Consider the following 19,306-nt stretch of genomic DNA (forward strand, 5'->3'; position numbering starts at 1 on the left):
CTGTTCAGCGATTTCTGTTTTTTTTTTAATTGTTATTAATATTGTGCTAACCCTAAACATGGTTATTAAGTTAACAATGTAATTACAATACATTTTATTATTTGCATGTCATTTTAAATGAATACTGTTCTTAATCGTAAAACGCAGTACGATATTGTCTGACCTCAGGCGGAGTCGTACGAGGTTACTTGTAGAAAAGTAGAGCAAAGGGCATTGCATCCGCAAATATATAAAAACAGCGGCCAAGTTTTGCACGCTGTCATTGTGAAAGGCTGCCCTTGTGTAACACCTTCAGAAGAATAAGTTGTTCGGTTTCAGAATAAAGTTGAAGATGTTGCCAAATACGGGGTGAGTAGCTTATCTCAACAAATATCTATTCTTGTTCAGTATTAATAACAGTTGCCCCACATGAAAACTACTAGTTTGCATTGGTTTGGGGCGGTTATTCGTGTTTTTTTGGGTGTGTTTATATATAAGTGGGGAGCACACTAAGAATATTACCTATGTTGTTTATTCCGTATTTTCTAAACATGGGTAAGGGTTTAATACATTGGAAGCAGGTGTCTCTAAATAATGTTTTAAAAAACTAAACAAAAAAACCCCTCTGCACTTCATACTGCCTGTTGGAATGTAAGCCAAAGTTTATAACACTGTGGGCCGTATTCAAAAAGCATAACCCCTTGTGCTAGGTTTGCAGCATTTAAAATAAAAAAAAAAAAAATCTGCTTAATGTTGCAGAACTGTAAAGAGAGTTTGGTGCATGCAGGACTTCCTTAACCTCATGATGGATATATTTTATCCTATTTAATGTTCTTGAGCTTTGCATTTGTATTAATCCTTTGTCAATAAAAATGTTGGAATGCCATTGGTCTTGCGTTTCTGAACCTTGGCACTTATGCAGCACTTCCATCTTCCATTGAGACTGACTGAGTGATTTAAATTCACTCCTGTTTGTTTCCATCAGCAGCAGATGAAGATCTGACTGATTTTAATTGGGACTCTGTAGGATCCCAGTTAGGATTGCCGGCTGGCAAGTTACACTGATAAAGAAAGTTACTTAATGACCGTCCAATGTGGCGATCAGGAGGGTTGTAAACCTTGGACAGCATCAAATTGCAGAAGGAGGGGTGTGAATTAGTTATATTGTCAGGGAAATATTGTACATGTGCTAACCTATTTGCAATTTAAACAAATATCTTTCAAGATTTTGCCCCTGTCTGGAAATGTGACCTTAGTCTAGAGGATACAACTTCCAAGTCGACTGTTGAGTTAAATCTGAGATGGGCACTATTTAACAAGCTAAGATAATTGTATTTTCTATCCTTTTACTTCCAGTAAACTGGCAGGATGCACCCTGTTTATCACCGGTGCTAGCCGTGGTATTGGAAAAGCAATAGCCTTAAAAGCTGCCAAAGATGGTGCCAATGTGGTGATTGCAGCCAAGACAGCACAGCCTCATCCCAAACTGCCAGGAACGATTTACACAGCTGCAGAAGAAAGTAAGGCTCACCCACTAGTGGGATATAAAAGATAGCTTGAAACCGTATACTATAGTATATCTAATGTTGGTTATATAATATGCACAGTATAAGAAGTTATCTTGGAGTAGCATTTTTGTAAAGTTTTTTAGGGGTTGATTTGATCAACCTACCTCTGAATTTTACTGGAAGATTTTACACCACCAGGAATCCCTGTGGATTACATCAGCCTCCTGTTTTTAAGGATAACCATAGATAGGTGGTTGATTTCAGTTCACAGGGATTCTCTAGTGCTGTAAAATACTCCAATAAATTGTAACAGGGAATGGTTTGTCAAATCAGTGCCTGTTAATCTGTTAAAGCAAATATATAATGGGCTTAACCAACCACATTTGAATTCTGTTACAGTTGAAGCTGCTGGAGGAAAAGCTTTTCCGTGTATTGTAGATGTGAGAGATGAGCAGCAAGTCAGCAACGCAGTGGAGCAAGCTGTGAAGAAATTTGGAGGCAAGTACACTTTTACAGTAAAAAGACTGACAGCTGAGTTGCCAGTAAATAACATTTTAACCATATATCAAGTTATTGTAAAATGTATGGCTTTCAGAAACTGGTTACCGTAACTTACTATGCAGTCAAACCGGTATTTATACAGTATGGCACAGTATGGTAACAGTGTGGTAGAGTTTATACTTCGTTTTAATTTATGCCCCTTTAAAGTTATATTGAGCCTACTCTTGGAAAACTAAACTCTTGGAAAAGCGCTGATTGTGAAACAAGATCACTTTAGTTTGTTCTTCCGTAACTTGAAGGAGACTGATTGATTGTTTCATTGATAATGTAAAAAAAAAAAAGACAGCTCCTTATTTAATTCAAACTGAATACAAAAAGCGAGTAGCGTTGCAAAAATGCTATAACCTGTTTTGCAAATAAGTTTCCTCTTAATTACGATTTAATTAAATCAATTTAACTTTACTCGCTGTTTGCATTCGGTTTGACATTAAGGAGCTGCCTTTTTTTACATTATCAATGAATCAGAATCATAGTCTCAATCAAGTTATGGGAGAAAAAACTACAGTAAACTTGTTTCACAATCAACACTTTTCCAAGAGTTTAATTGAACGGAATCGACTCAAAAAAAGGGACATGACGCGATCAAAAATAAAAATCTAAAATTCAGTGCCTTATGTGTATTACAACCAGTTAAAATAAAGATATTTGACATAGAAAATCCACCACAGATATTGGCTGTGTATACCAGGGCCAAAATCATTTATTTTCACTGTAGCTACCAGTCATAATTGCACTAGAAAAGACTTAAATTGGCATAAATGTACCATGAAAACCAATTAAAAGGATCACGTGGTGCTAAAAATGTGTACATTTGTGTAAGAAAAAATTACACTGTACACTACAAAATTAAATAAGGTAAATTCCAAATTATCCAATGTAAGCAAAATATGAATATTCAGTTTAATATGAAAACAAAAAAATCTGCAAAGAGAATAGTAATATAAAAATGCACTTCTTACAATCTTTATTCACCATAACATATGTACAGTATTACCAGAACTTTTGCATTATAGGTGAACGTTTTCAACAATAAGGCATAATCACTAACAAGATAGAACTAACTATATCCAACACAAATACAGGGATGTTCAAGAGTAGATTATCACTGTACCACAGGTATGTGTCAGACTACCATCATTTTGTCAACAAAGACCCCCAGGAGGGTGATTTCTCATTTGTGGTCAGATCTGAACTCTGCATCAGTCATTGCTAAAACAACAAAAAACATTTTCTGCATATCCTCAGTCCCAGATAGGCCAACTGAGTGGATAGCATGTCAGCAACAAGAATATGATTATTTTCTGTTTTATATTTGTAATTTAATTTAGAACAATTTGTAGATTTTATTTTTCACTTTGACATTATGGACTTTTTTTGTGTTGATCAATGGCAAAAACTCCTAATTAAATCCATTTTGATTCCATGTTGTAACACAATAAAATGTGGAAAAGTCCAAGGGGGGTGAATACTTTTAAGGGCCACTATAAATCATTGAAAGGGTGTCAAAATTGTTTAATATGTTGGATATTTAAACTAATTTTTACCCAAAGCTGCACTAGAATGCTTATAACATTTCTCTGTTCAATTCTTCTTTGTCAGGCATAGACATTTTGGTAAATAATGCAAGTGCTATTAACTTAACTGGAACTTTGGAGACTCCCATGAAGAAAGTGGACCTCATGTTAGGGATTAACTTGAGGGGAACCTATCTCACGTGAGTATTGAACAACATTATTTAGATTTCTAGAAGTGCAGTCAATTGAAAAATATATAGTGGGGCTCAGTGGTGGTTATTGCCTTGGGTCAATGTGCATTTCTGGCTTGTCTTGACCTATAACATTACAGTGCTTAACATTGTTATCCACTCCTGGGGATGACATTGTCTATATAGCTGGATATCTGCTTATTCAATTGTCATGAAAGTTGGTATTAACATTATTTAGCTTAAGTTTTATTGAGACTAGCAGATTCTTGGGATACATGGAGGTGTCTGTCTGTCCGTTCATCCATCGGTCTATGCCACACTTACAATGTTACCTATATCTGGAGAATCACACAAATTGTGATGAAATATTTCATTGCTTATGCATTTATGCTATGCTGTACAAACTTTTGATATATGTCGTGGTCATCATCTTTATCATAACGATAGCTCTAATTTAGAATTTACAGCTGTGGCGGGGGGTGTATGTTGCTTACATACTACTGTGGATATTATGTAAATGTGATGGTGTTTAAAAAAAATTAAAGTAACTTGAAGTTGCCACATTTTACAAGCAACACATTTCTTCCCTTGCTGTTACTAGATTGTTTTGATATTTTTACTTGCACATCATTGGGAATAAAAATGTTAACCTTTCTCAACTTCAACTTGGAAGAGTCTGCCACATGAAAGAGGATTTGTTTTATAAGGGTCACACCCTAGTGCATCACAACCATGCACCCTCCAGCAGCAATACTGTCTAAAAAAATATATCTATATTTATTTATTTTAAATGCGTTATGCAAGAGAGTAAATCTTGTGGTCTGCTCTTGATATTTAGTCTTTAGTAACATCTGTACTGTGAATTAGTGTGTCTGCTGCAGTTTCAGTTTTTTATTTATTTGTTTTTTTTATCCCTGCTCCGGCTTTCAGCTAAAAATTTGTTTTAAAATGTTATCATGAATCGGCTCTAATGCAGACCGTTTTTGTGAACATCTTAACAGTTGTTAGCATGTTATATGTTCTATTAGACAGCAATGTCTTTTGAGTTCTTAAATTGAACTGCCTTGCGATAGCAGTTTCTCATTTCCTCAAAGGAAAAGGGGGCACTTTAAACCTTATAAAAGTGATATGACTGGTGTTATATAATCCATGAGAGTTAAAAGGAGAGGTTGGTCAGGTCAGTGATGTCTTATCAGAATGCCAGGGGGAATAGAAGGCAGTTTTGGATACCAAATGGCTTCAGAGTTATCAGTGGGGAGCCTCAGCTGGGACTGATTTGAAGAAATGTAACAGAAATGCATTTGCTCTCTCTGGACATGTGCATTAAGATAATCAACTCCCATTAGTTAGACCGTACAGCTGTTATGCAAGATAATATGAACGGTTCCCATATAAAAAATAAAAAAAAACATCTTATCCAAGTTGCAAAGGGAGACTTCTTAAAATGGAAGAGGTTGGTTGGAATAGAACATTTTATATGGATCTGCCACATTTTTTATATCCAAACAAGTATCTGCACAACCTGACCAGACCAAGTTGATTATATTCCACATATGGTTTCTGTCCGCCCACAGGGGCTCCTTGTCAATTTGAAAGTGGGTCTCTTGCTTCTCTAATGGGTTCATAATCACATAATCGAAGGTGCAAGTGTGTGTTTTTCATTCCCCCGTGATCATTTCTGAGCTTGTGAAAGTCAGGATGAGACCAGACCAGGAGCATGGGGATTACTGGTTTACTAGGGACTCTCAGACTGTTTGGACTTTGCACTGTACTGTCTAGAAGCACCTTCTATTTAGTACAGGGCATCTTCCTGACTTCGCTTAGGGTCATTTGAAAGCAACACAGGGTTTTCTCCTCTACCTAAGGTCACAATGTTTTTGCCACAAATTCAAACTTGGACAACGTCTTGATCAGAAGTTTACTTTTTGGTCACAAAAAAAAGTTTTGAAGACCAGGCCACTCAAGTTGTAATTGCATATAGGAGCATTTTAATGGTGTCATTGAGAATAAAGCCCCTACTTAAAAATATTTCTTCTGCTGTCAAGTAGGCACAAACAGCTAATTAATCTTCTATGATTTTTAAAGTGCCACACTCCTGTTTTCATAGGTCCAAGCTCTGTATCCCGTACCTTCAGAAGAGTAAAAACCCACACATACTCAACCTGAGTCCTCCACTCAATATGAGCCCTGTCTGGTTCAAGAATCACACTGGTAGGTACCGGTAGCCCTGCTGCATTGTTCAAATAAAATACATAAATACCACATGAATCATCTAGCCAAATCCTATAGTTCTGGTGGTTTTTTTGTGGTAAATGTGAGCATATGATACCATTTAAATAGGAGGAATATGCTGGAAAATCTTGATAACACACTTCAGTTTTTGAAACCACTTCTCTCTCTTAATTTGTCACACCAGAAAAAAAGAACAAAAACAGAAAGAGCAACAATTACACAGCTAACAGAGACCTGTTTTGTAATTAACAAAATATTGCCAGAAAGAATATGTTCTGTTTTATATTTCACCACTTCACTTTACTACTTTAAGACCCTCCCTCCATATTTAAAAAACAGCAAACTATTTTGAAATTTGAATAGCGATTAGACAGTCTTGACAAATGTGTTGACCTAAACTTTTCTCAGTCATGGTAATCTGTATTGTATGTGTTTTCTGTATTCTATAGCGTACACAATAGCAAAATATGGAATGTCAATGTCTGTCCTGGGAATGGCGGAGGAATTCAGAGGTGAAATTGGGGTTAACGCTTTATGGCCCAAAACAGGTAAAGTACTGCAGATCAAACTCCTGAAAAAGAGGCCCTTTATATTGACATCTGTAGCATAGTGTGCTGCTGGAGCCATTTTTCTCTTAGTCTGTTATTTCCATTTTGGACCTAGGCTCTTTGCTTGTGGTATTGAAAACATATTTTTTGTAAATAACCAATTAGTCAAATAAAGTACACAAGGATTTCTAGGCCTAGGGGTTAAGTAACTATTTTTCACAGCAAGGTGTTTGGCTTCTGTCATTGGTCATGTGTGCAGTAGGCTGTCTGTGGGTATGTTGGGTCCTGTAGCCTTGTTTAACCCTGCTCACTGTGCTCCTTGCAGCCATTCAGACTGCAGCTATGGAGATGCTGGGGGGTTCCGGTATAGGCAGCCAGTGCAGGAAGCCTGAGATTGTGGCAGATGCTGCTTATTCCATCTTGACAAGACCCAAGACATTCACTGGCAACTTTGTCATTGATGAAGACATGCTCAAAAAGGAAGGGATCAAGAATTTTGATATTTATGCTGTATCACCAGGTTATATATAATTTATTTATTTATTTTTTGGAATGTGACCTTAATCGCTGGGCTAGATTCTCAAAATGTTTTACTCCAAAGTATAAGCACAATACAGTATCTTTCTGACAGAAAAAAAGCACTACTTACAATTGTAAAATAATGATTACTCCATAATACTAATAAAAACAAACTGATATTTAATCAAGGAAAGATGCCCAAACATGTGATTGTGCCTGAACTTGCTTTACCCCTCTTTTACAACTAACCTGACTTTGACACATTGGGTTGATGTGCATCTTGTATCTCCACAGGGCACCCTCTTCTCCCTGATTTCTTCCTGGATGATGAGCCTGAGTCGCTTGTTCAGAAGATGGAGGAACATGGTGAGCCATTTCATTCTTTACTGTCACAGATGATTGGTTGCAAATCATTTTCTTGTTCTGTTGAAAAACAAGTATTGCTGACAGATGTGATATAAAGTCTAGTCTTGTTCAGCATCTGTAACACAGCCAGACTCGTTTAATGCCCACATCCTGAAAAGAACGTATTTATCACCATATCACATGAAACAGTAAACGGTTTAAGGATATATAAGAACACGTGTGCATGTTCTTATGGGTAACTGTGCCTCCTCCTGTTGCTCTCATCCTCCGTATTAGCTCGCACAAACCAGGGACCAACAGGAACAAATTTAAACTAACATTTAGTAGCTTTAAAAGCAAGACCCGATCCAAGAGGCTGAATTTATCTAGAGAGCTGAAAATAATTTGACTGAAATCTATTGACTTTATTGCAGCTGAAGCCCAAGCTTATTTTTACAGAACTGTATTTTAAACAAGGATTTGGCTGCAGTAACTTGAGGTTCAAAAACACACCCACTATCCAGTTGCTGTATTAGAATATTAACAAGGTAGCCTGCAAGTAAAACACAAGCAGCATGTTGGACTGCATTGCGAATGAATACAGAAAAGCAAGTCATCAGGAGATTACAGGGCATAAGGCAAAGTAACATATCAATACATTACTGTTTTTTGTTTGCTATTTTTTTTTTTTATGCAATTTTAATACTGTTGGGTATGTGTGGTTATTGATTTTTAGATAGAATTTAATATACTGGAAGGGGTGATATAACAAGAGTATACTGCATCGATGGACATTAATTGTAGAATTAGTAAAATAGGAAAATGACTAATCTTAATATTTATATACAGTCTCTTTATTTAACACACAAGTATACAGAAACACTCACTCCTGCTAGCATACGGAAGTGACCTAAACTCCCAGCAACCTCCTTTTACCATCCCCATACCATGGTTGCTAAGCAACCCTATAAAAACCAACTGCCATATTCTACATTAATGAAATATTATAATAGAATATATTTCTGAATGTGTCTAGGCTGGTTCTTTATAGCAGGTATGTCATTTTAGCACAGAGTCCTGGTTTTGATGCCAGCATATTTAAAGTCATCAAAAAGGTATCTCCTACTGTTGGTTAATCCAAGATACAGTACAATTTCCTATACCTGAATAATAGAAAGAGCACAAGAAAATGTCCATCTTCAGTTACTGATTGCTGCAAGGAATGGATTGTACTGATACTTATTTGTGTAACATATTTGTGTTTCTTTTAACAGGGGCTGCTCCTATATTTAAAAGTGGAAAAGCCCAAAAAGAAGCAGTGGTCGACGGACCTGTCGCTGAGACGTTTAATATCATCAAGGCGGTTCTGAACCCCGAGGTGGTGAAGGCCACACAAGGAGTTTATAAATTTGATCTCTCCGGTAAGGCTTTTTTGTCCATTATTTTACCCCTGTTTTTCTATACCATTGGAATTGTCCTCACTGCTGCAACCAACTTACACACTTACCAGGAGGACTACAAATGAACTGGCATCTTCTGCTTCTGCTGTCCATCTCTTTCCACCAATCTTACCTAAGCAATGAGTGCTAGAAAGCGTATTTGTATGGTCACTAACTGGCCTTGTCTGCTACGTGACCAGTAAGAATCACTGAAGCTGATGTACCGGTGAAGCCAAATGATTTTCCTCCCTCATCTGTGGAAGCTTAATGGCTAATGAAGTGCACTCTGTGGGCCCAAATCAAGATTGACAGCTCTCTGGAAACGGGATTTGAAAAGCTTGCAGGACAAATCTTTAATTTTATGCTGTAGTTCTTTTACTAGGTGAGCCACAGGGAGGCTATCACCTGGCTTCTTTTCTTCATAATACAGGACTTGAAACTTGGACTAGCCCTGTACCCAGTCCTGGGTTTCATAACTTTCTTAGTTTAGGTTTATTATTAAAATTACCAGGTGTCAGGCCAATCAGGCCCCTGGGAAATATGCTCTGAACACAGATGTCTACTCTGAAAACACTTAGGACTGGATGATGGGTGCTGGGTGGGTTTCGAGCCGTGTGTGTGTGTGATATATATATATATATATATATATATATATATATATATATATATATATATATATATATATAATATTTATATATATATATATATATATATATATATATATATATATATATATATATATATATATATATATATATATATATATATATAATATATATATATATATATATATATATATATATATATATATATATATATATATATAAATATTCATTCCTTCTCCAATTTTTTGTGACATGGTCAAGACAGTGGTAGTAGACAGGCAGGATTCGTGGAATCACAGCTACTTCAGTCACAACTCTGAAGCAGGTGTAAGCAACTGCTGCACTAACTAATGAAGCTCACTCTTGTTATTTTCCTGTGGATCACAATGACCTACTTTTTTGACAGCTCTGATACTAGTGTGTGTGTGTGTGTGTGTATAATATATATACAGACGTGCTCAAATTTGTTGGTACCCTTACAGCTCATTGAAATAACGCTTCATTCCTCCTGAAAAGTGATGAAATTAAAAGCTATTTTATCATGTATACTTGCATGCCTTTGGTATGTCATAGAATAAAGCAAAGAAGCTGTGAAAAGAGATGAATTATTGCTTATTTTACAAAGATATTCTAAAATGGCCTGGACACATTTGTTGGTACCCCTTAGAAAAGATAATAAATAATTGGATTATAGTGATATTTGAAACTAATTAGTTTCTTTAATTAGTATCACACATGTCTCCAATCTTGTAATCAGTCATTCAGCCTATTTAAATGGAGAAAAGTAGTCACTGTGCTGTTTGGTATCATTGTGTGCACCACACTGAACATGGACCAGAGAAAGCAAAGGAGAGAGTTGTCTGAGGAGATCAGAAAGAAAATAATAGACAAGCATGGTAAAGGTAAAGGCTACAAGACCATCTCCAAGCAGCTTGATGTCCCTGTGACAACAGTTGCAAATATTAAGAAGTTTAAGGTCCGTGGAACTGTAGCCAACCTCCCTGGGCGCGGCCGCAAGAGGAAAATTGACCCCAGATTGAACAGAAGGATAGTGCGAATGGTAGAAAAAGAACCAAGGATAACTGCCAAAGAGATACAAGCTGAACTCCAAGGTGAAGGTACGTCAGTTTCTGATCGCACCATCCGTCGCTTTTTGAGCGAACGTGGGCTCCATGGAAGAAGACCCAGGAGGACTCCACTTTTGAAAGAAAAACATAAAAAAGCCAGACTGGAATTTGCTAAAATGCATATTGACAAACCACAATCCTTCTGGGAGAATGTCCTTTGGACAGATGAGTCAAAACTGGAGCTTTTTGGCAAGTCACATCAGCTCTATGTTCACAGACGAAAAAATGAAGCTTTCAAAGAAAAGAACACCATACCTACAGTGAAACATGGAGGAGGCTCGGTTATGTTTTGGGGCTGCTTTGCTGCGCTTGGCACAGGGTGCCTTGAATCTGTGCAGGGCACAATGAAATCTCAAGACTATCAAGGCATTCTGGAGTGAAACGTACTGCTCAGTGTCAGAAAGCTCTGTCTCAGTCGCAGGTCATGGGTCCTCCAACAGGATAATGACCCAAAACACACCGCTAAAAGCACCCAAGAATGGATAAGAACAAAACATTAGACTATTCTGAAGTGGCCTTCTGTGAGTCCTGATCTGAATCCTATTGAACATCTATGGAAAGAGCTGAAACTTGCAGTCTGGAGAAGGCACCCATCAAACCTGAGACAGCTGGAGCAGTTTGCTAAGGAAGAGTGGGCCAAACTTCCTGTTAACAGGTGCAGAAGTCTCATTGAGAGCTACAGAAAATGTTTGATTGCAGTGATTGCCTCTAAAGGTTGTGCAACAAAATATTAGGTTAGCAGTCCCATCATTTTTGTCCATGCCATTTTCATTTGTTTTATTATTTACAATATTATGTTGAATAAAAAATCAAAAGTAAAGTCTGATTTCTATTAAATATGGAATAAACAATGGTGGATGCCAATTACTTTTGTCAGTTTCAAGTTATTTCAGAGAAAATTGTGCATTCTTCGTTTTTTGTGGAGGGGTACCAACAAATTTGAGCACGTCTGTATATTTATATATATATATAATGTATATATGTGTGTGTGTGTGTTAGTACATAAAAAGAAAAACATTGCATATAACTTGGAGTGGGGGTGATAGGACAAAATGTTAGAGGTAGGATGCCAAGAAAGAAAAAAAACACTTGTTGATGTGACCGCTAGATTAAGAAGTTTCACTGATTTATGACTGAGAGTTTTTATGCAAGAATTACTTCCATCTTCCAGGGGAACACTCTGGAACTTGGTACATTGACCTGAAGAACGACTCTGGGAGCGCAGGCAGTGGCGAGCCTCCAGTGAAAGCTGACGTTGTGATGACCCTGGACAGTGCAGACTTTGTGAAAATGTTCACAGGTAACTAACGCATCTGCTTTACTCTGTGGTGGTGTCATGGTTTAACTAACTACTGAGTTGGTGGTGTCTGCCCAAGACTGTGTTTGAACCTGGATAGTGGCATTGTAAGGGGAATAAATAGCTTGATGTATATGGCTAGATGCTTATTCTAATTAAGGAATTTATCAATTAATATTAATTACAGTATACAAATCCTCTGTAATGTCATCCTTTGAAAATAACATCAGATTATATGCTGTAACAAATAGCAAGCTATGAATTACCTTTTGATTTGAGTTTATATATATACAGTGGTTTGCAGAAGTATTCACCACCTACAAATAGTGTCACATTTTGTTGAATTACAAATAATGTGTGCACAGTTTTTCAAACAAACTTCTTTTTTATTCAAAGCTGTAGTGGTTAAACTGAACACCTGTTATATGAGGAGGAGGTTAAATGTCAGCAAAACTTGCAAAGAAAATGTACAAAATGAAATGTACCGGTTGCATAAGTATTCAGCCCCTTAAGTTAGTACTTGGTAGAAGCACCTTTTGCAGCAGTTACTGCTATGAGACTTTTTAGATAGGTCTCTACTAGCTTTGCACAGTAGGATGGTGACATTTTTGCCCATTCTTCTCGGGGAAAATTGCTCCAGTTCTGATAAGTTTGTTGGGGATCATCGATGGACTGCAATCTTCAAGTCTCGCCATACATTTTCGATCGGATTCAAGTCACGACTTTGACTGGGCCACTCAAGAACATTCATTTTCTTCTTGTTCAACCACTCCAGTGTGGCTTGGGCTTTGAAACTGGGGAGGAAATTCACATTTTAGCAGGACAATGACCCGAAGCACAATCTTGTCTGACTCGAACGGTTTTTCCTCAAGGATTCGCCTATACTTTGCACCAGCTATTCTCCCCTCGATCCTGACACGCTTCCCATTCCCTGCTGAAGAGAAGCATCCCCATAACATGATGCTGCCACCACTGTGCTTGACAGTTGGGATGGTGTTGACTGGGTGATGTGTAGTGTTGTGCTTGCGCCAGACATAACGCTTGGAATTTAGACCGAAAAGTTCAATTTTTATCTCGTCTGACCATAAAACCTTTTTCCACATGTCTGCGGTATCATCTACATACTTTTTTTGCAAACTCCATACGTGCTTTAAGATGAGGCTTTTTGAGTAATGGCTTCTTTCTTGCCACCCGTCCATACAGGCCAGCTTTGTGTAGGGACCGGCTTATTGTTGATGTGTGAACATTGACTCCCATCTCAGACACAGAACTTTGCAGATCTCTCAAGGTCATTGTTGGCTTCAGTGTGACATTCTGAACCAGTTTCCTGCTTGCCTGGCTGCTCAGTTTGGGAGGGCGACCTGATCTGGGTAGTGTCTGGGTGGTATGATGCTTCTTCCACTTCTTAATGATGGACTTCACTGTGCTGAGAGGGATAATCAGCGCCTTTGAAATGTTCTTGTACCCGTCTCCTGCTCTCTGCCTCTCTACCACTTTTATCCCTGACTTGTTTTGAAAGCTCCTTGGTCTTCATGGTTGCTTTGTTGGATCACTATGTGAGTTGCAGCTTGAAAGTCTTTATATACCTGAGGGAAATTATCTACAAGTTAAACCACTTTGAGTACACACAGGCTGAAACCACTTCACTAATTTTGTGACCTTTCAAGCAAATCATTTGCACTTGAGCTGATTTAGGTCTGCAGTAGCAAAGGGGTTGAATACTTATGCAACTGAGAGTAATCTGTTTTTCTCTGTAAATCTTACTTATTTATATTCTATGTGCATTTTTTAACTATCAATGTGGAGTAGTTTGTGTAGATACTACATGTAAAGTCTTAATTTGAAAGCGTCGGAGTACGCTCAGGTGCCAACAAAATGTGAAAACTTTGCAGGGGGGTGAATACTTCTGCAAACCACTGTGTGTGTATATATAGGGCTTGAATTTCAGTGCTGGATTGTGGGTATTGTGCATTTTCCAAGTTGCTGCCGCATATCTGCAACTTTCAGTGCGGGAAAATCCTGCAGAGATATTTTAAGACACCAAGCTACTGTATTTTTCACCCAATTTAGAATGCCTGAATCTCTAAGGAAGAGGTTGTCAGTGACGAAAGCATTATGAGCTGCATTCTGAGTAGTTCTGTTTAAAATAAATAAATAAAAGTAGTGCTGGATATTTTAAGTGCCGCGAGACTTAATTCTCTCGTACGTGATTCTCGGTCACTATCTTTAAACATTATAAAAACTCAGTACACTGCAGTAAGTAAATAGTTTTGAAAAAAAGACATTATTAAATCTATCTAGGTGTTATTTTGCAAGCGGTGACTTTCGCTTAAACTCAGCCCCGTTCATTTTGGGGCGCCAGAACACAGAAGGTTACACGCACATATTACTCAGGCACTGTAAAAGCTACCTACCTGGTTCACGGCTTGTTTAAAATTACTGACTCTGGGTTTTCCAAAGACGTATTCAGTGTGTGTATGCGGTACTCCTAGCCGGAACTACTATCGCCTGAAGTTAAGCCTCTTCTCATGTGACAGAGTTCACAGCTTAGGTTTCATTTTAAGTCTATTGCCATTGTCTATTGTCATTGTAGCAGCTAGACTGAAAGGGGTGGTATCGTTGGCAAACTTAGACGCTCAGCTGTTAGGTCTCCTGAAAGCAGCTTATTTTAAAACAACACCAGTGTGAATGATGATGCAGTAAAAATATATATATACTTTTTTTTTTTATATGCAAAAGTGCCTTTTTTTTGCCATTCCCCCCCTAAAATGTGTTTGACTTCAGCATGGGCTAAATGAGGGGCCCTATGGGATTGAAGATAGAAATTTCAAAATAATTTTATCAGAAGCAAATAGTCAGCACTCGCATATCCGACCCTGTAACATTTTGACTTTGGTGATGGTTAAACGCATGTGACGCATATCTGATTATTTAATTTTGGTCCGTTCCAACCCTTGTATCATATCTGAAAAGACTGTTTTAAAGTAAGAAGGCTTCCATTTAGATGTACTGCATTGGTTTTGTTAGTACAGTACTATATCTTTAAGAGAAGTAGTATTTTAATTCAGAACTATATGATTCTGAAAAATCACTTGCCAAAACTAAAGAGATGACAGGTGAACTGTAATACAGTACATACTTTTAAATCCGGTACATATTGTAGCAGTATGTAAAATTTCCCATTAACGAGCCAACAGCAAAATGAAATCAAAATGTTACCCATGCACAGAACTGCGTACAACGTAAAAGGCAATGCAATTTAGCAAAACCAAAAGATTTAAAATTGCAGAATATAATGCTCGATAAGGCCGTAATGTCACAGTTCACTTGCAAATGAAAATGCACAAAAGCAACAAAAGATCACATATAAAAAAAAAAAAATAAAAAAAAATGCATCACAGTATCTAAAAACTGTTACATTACCCTAGCTTGCCTCTCGCTTTGTTTCGTCAGGTGAAACTGGATGATGCGCTGTGTAACTGCACAATACAAGACAGACTAATTTGGCTTAGAGAATTTTTTTATTTTTATCCTGTTTTTCTGGAAGAAAAAAAAAAAAAAGTTTCCGTTCAGATTACCTCAAACAAAACTTTGACTAACTTACCTAAGGTGACATTAGATAGTGCTAATTGGGGTCTGTGAAACCAGATGTTTGTGTTGTAGGAAAGTCACTTGACATAATCAATCTCGGTCCCGATCAGTCTTTTAAAAACTGGTACAAATTTACCACAGCAAATGAGATGTTGAATGTTAGGTTAGCTAGTATACCATAAAGGTGGCAGTCCAGATAGGCAAGCTAAAAACTGTCTACCAGTCATAAGCTCTCAGGAACACCATGCAGCACAGGAAAAGGCAGACCAAGCGCAGATAGTAAATGAAGACACTATTATTCAGAGGTAGCCATGTGATTTGGTTTAAAAGCAGAAACCACACTTGCCTTTGGTGCTAGAGGTTACAAGTTCATATCCTGCCTGGGGAAAAATCTGCACGTATTCTGTCTGTAAATACACTAGCATCTTGGTAGTAGCTAAAAATGTATTACAGTACTAGAATTTTTGGTGCATATCCTCATTCAACATTATATTTTGGGAACAAGGGTCCTGATTTTATAAAGGTATTTCCACCAAAGGACTAAGGCTGAGTATACATTTTATGGATTAAACATGTGTTTTCCATTTAAACTACATACACATTTTCAGTCAACAATTTCTACATATTTTTCAACAAATCATACAAAACATTATGATATGTATTCAAACAGCAAAGATATCACAATAATTATTTCAGTTTGTATTAGGGCTTATAATGCATGTCTACATCACATACAGCAAGACCTTGTGAATCCAATATTATAGATTGCATCCAAACAATTGACAATCAGGAATACAAGTACAACTCTACATTTAATGTCCTCATGATATGGCCGACTGGAAAGGACTCCAGGTTTTAGTGAAACCATTGCTTTCATTGGATAGTCCAAAAATTCAATTTGCTCAGGAGACAGTGGGCCGCAGAATCTTTGAAAAGAATGTGCCCAGCACATGGATGATATCTGCTGTATCGGTGAGCAAACGGTTGTTACTATTCTTAATGGCAAGTATAACATAACTTGCATCCTGCTGTTTAACTTGTCTTGCAAGGAGTCTGACATTTTTTTTTTTTTTTCTCCCCCTTCATAAAAAATTGGTTCTGAGACTAAACCGGGCATGTGTAGCTTTTTTTTATTTAAAATATCATGAAGCTGGAATTTCAGACCACAAATTTGTTTATAGACGTCGTCTGTAGTGAGCATTTATATTTTACGTACCTGTTTTAAATTTGACTTTCATTTTCACATATATTATACAATTACAGTGCTTTACAATTGATATAATTCCTCATAACCATACCTCCAATGAGAAGATCCTGTTGCTGTTTTGCACGTGAAAGATCAGAGGGCATATGTTTATGTAGGATATTTGATTACATGCTTTAAACGAACATCTACAAATAATACAATGTGACATTAATGCAGGCCATAAAGTAATTTAGTTACTTCTCTGTATACGTTTTGAAGAAGAACGCAATTGACAATGCTAAGTTTACACATACTTCACAGGAATTCACTGGAAATGAGTAGGATACAAATCTAGACAGTTATGGACCTCTCAATAAAACATCAATGGGATTGCAATTAAAAAAATAATAATAATAACATTCAAATTAGAGTTGACTAGTTTTATTGCCCTGCAGCAATGTATAATGTCTGTGTTCTCTAAGGATACCTGTTACAGTGCCTTTGGTAGTACCACTAGAGGTCACTGTAAATTCAAACCACAGTTGGCTTAACCACACACTGGATACATCCTTAACGTGGCAAGTTTGCAGCTTGCCATGCTTGTTCTTTCACTGAGCAGTTTTGCTTTTGCCATTTACTTACATAATAGTATGTAGATATAGTGGGATAGACTCACTATTGAAAAAAGGCACTGTTAAATCCCTATGCATCCAAAAAGTCTGTAGAAATAATTATAAAAGAACACCATGAACTGTGAATACAAAGAAAACAATCCTTGTCTTTGAAAAACATAGTTTCGGATCCAAGTATAACATAATGTAAAAGTTTTATACTCTGTTTGGAACTAAATTCTGAGCATGTTAACACAGTTTCAGTACAGACCTGTATCTTGCATTCTAACTTTAACCATTTGCCAGTTGTACTGTCAGTGACGTAACAGACATGCACTAACAGAAATCACATTTACTGAAGACAAACTATCGTTTTTATGCTTGTGCATCCAGTTGTGCTACAACTTGGTCTGTGCATTCCTTAGCACAGATTCTTAATACTGTAGCATCCAACTTATACACGAGTAAGTGATTCAAACCTACTGTATAGAGGGGCCAGTAGAAACTGTTGTGTTCTTTTTTTCCCCCATAGGTAAACTAAAGCCAACCATGGCGTTCATGTCTGGAAAACTGAAGATTAAAGGTGACATGTCCCTGGCTATGAAAATGGAGAAGATGATGGCCCAGTTGAAGCCTAAATTGTAAATTTGAGATCTACCAACACATGCCTTCAACTGTTTGCGTGTCTTTGAAACACAAGACCCAGTTTTGATTTTTTTTGTTTAGAACATTACTTTTATAATAAACATGTTCTGTACTGCTGCTGATTGTAACAAAACAGAAACTGGTTTCTTGGGCAATGTGTTTGTTTGCTGTGGATGCATAAAGTTGACAGATTTTTGCTCCAAACAAATTTAATCAACCGTGTACCTAACAAAATCAGGTTGAATAGGTTGAGAGTGGACATCATGCTGATTTTAAAAAATAGGGTTGTCTGCAGCTATACCATTTAGTAGGTATCCCTTTGGAGCAGAGTGATGATGTTAGTCATCTGGATGGAATAAGGAGCTTCTTCAGAAAAAAATATTAGTAAAGTATTGCAACTGGGGAAACAAATAAACATTAAAAACACCATGAAAACATGTTAATTCTTTCTTGAGATAATTCAGCTAGTTGTGTGTTTATTTACGTGACAGAAAATGCATACAAAATCTATCATATGGCATTTGCAATACAAATCTTATTCATAAACAAAACAAACCAGAAACAAATGCTATTGACATATCACAGTTACAGTCTTCTAAAGATTATATAAAGTATTAGCTTTGGATCTGGTCTTTGGTAGAGCAACTGGCCTTAATTAGGGTGCTGGTTGTTAAGGTCTGTTTCAGACATAATAGAAAGCATAATACATATTGTAAACTTGGTCTAATTTAAAATACTGAACTTTTAACTAATGCTTGTCTTAAAATGTAGCTTGTACAGGCCTTTCACAGGAGCAAACCCTTTTAAATGTGGCCCCTACTGATTTCTTCAGAGGGTGTTAGATGGAAGTATTAATTCATAATTGTAAAGGGACTCTATGCCCAGCAAAGAAAGCATTAATAGTTGTGGACTTACACTGAGAGAAGAGATTCTTCATATTGTTGCACTGCCTGAGACTACTGTTAAACTCAGTATTTATTAACGAAAGTGGACCTAAAGCTAATTAAGACTACGGAATGATAATTTGCTGACTGGTAACTACTGACAAAGAAAAGTTACACAAACAATGTTTAGCATATACTTAGCATTGAATGATAACAATGCTACATATAATTGGAATGTTAGTAGTGTTATACAATCAGAAACTTTTGCATTTCTTCACAATCTGGGGAGTTCACATGCCACCTATTCTACACCACTAGCACTTTTCCCATGAAGTTCATCAACACTAAGGGCCCGATTCAGTGATAAAAGACTGGAGGTGTGTTATTATCACCCTGCTGTGGCAAGCTGTTTAGCATTTACTCATCAATTGCTCATATAAAAAATTATATTGTCACTTTTTTATGTCAAAAATAGAACAAAAAAAAAAATCCAAGAAGTGACCTTTGGGTTGCACATATTATAT

The 19,306-nt window shown here is 36.9% G+C and overlaps 1 protein-coding gene across 1 annotated transcript; it reads left to right on the forward strand.

Moving 5' to 3' along the window:
* Nucleotides 1-28: 28 nt before the first annotated feature.
* LOC131698913 (hydroxysteroid dehydrogenase-like protein 2) lies at nt 29-18,333 on the forward strand. The gene is made up of 11 exons (XM_058993710.1): nt 29-348; nt 1,336-1,499; nt 1,887-1,985; nt 3,648-3,762; nt 5,861-5,964; nt 6,435-6,533; nt 6,859-7,053; nt 7,347-7,418; nt 8,672-8,818; nt 11,740-11,868; nt 17,786-18,333. The coding sequence occupies exons 1-11, from the start codon at nt 332-334 to the stop codon at nt 17,896-17,898; spliced, it is 1,254 nt and encodes a 417-aa protein (XP_058849693.1). The 5' UTR covers nt 29-331; the 3' UTR covers nt 17,899-18,333.
* The last annotated feature ends 973 nt before the right edge of the window (nt 18,334-19,306 follow it).

Source organism: Acipenser ruthenus, chromosome 2 (assembly GCF_902713425.1).
Source record: "Acipenser ruthenus chromosome 2, fAciRut3.2 maternal haplotype, whole genome shotgun sequence".
In the NCBI taxonomy this organism is placed as follows: Eukaryota; Metazoa; Chordata; class Actinopteri; order Acipenseriformes; family Acipenseridae; genus Acipenser; species Acipenser ruthenus.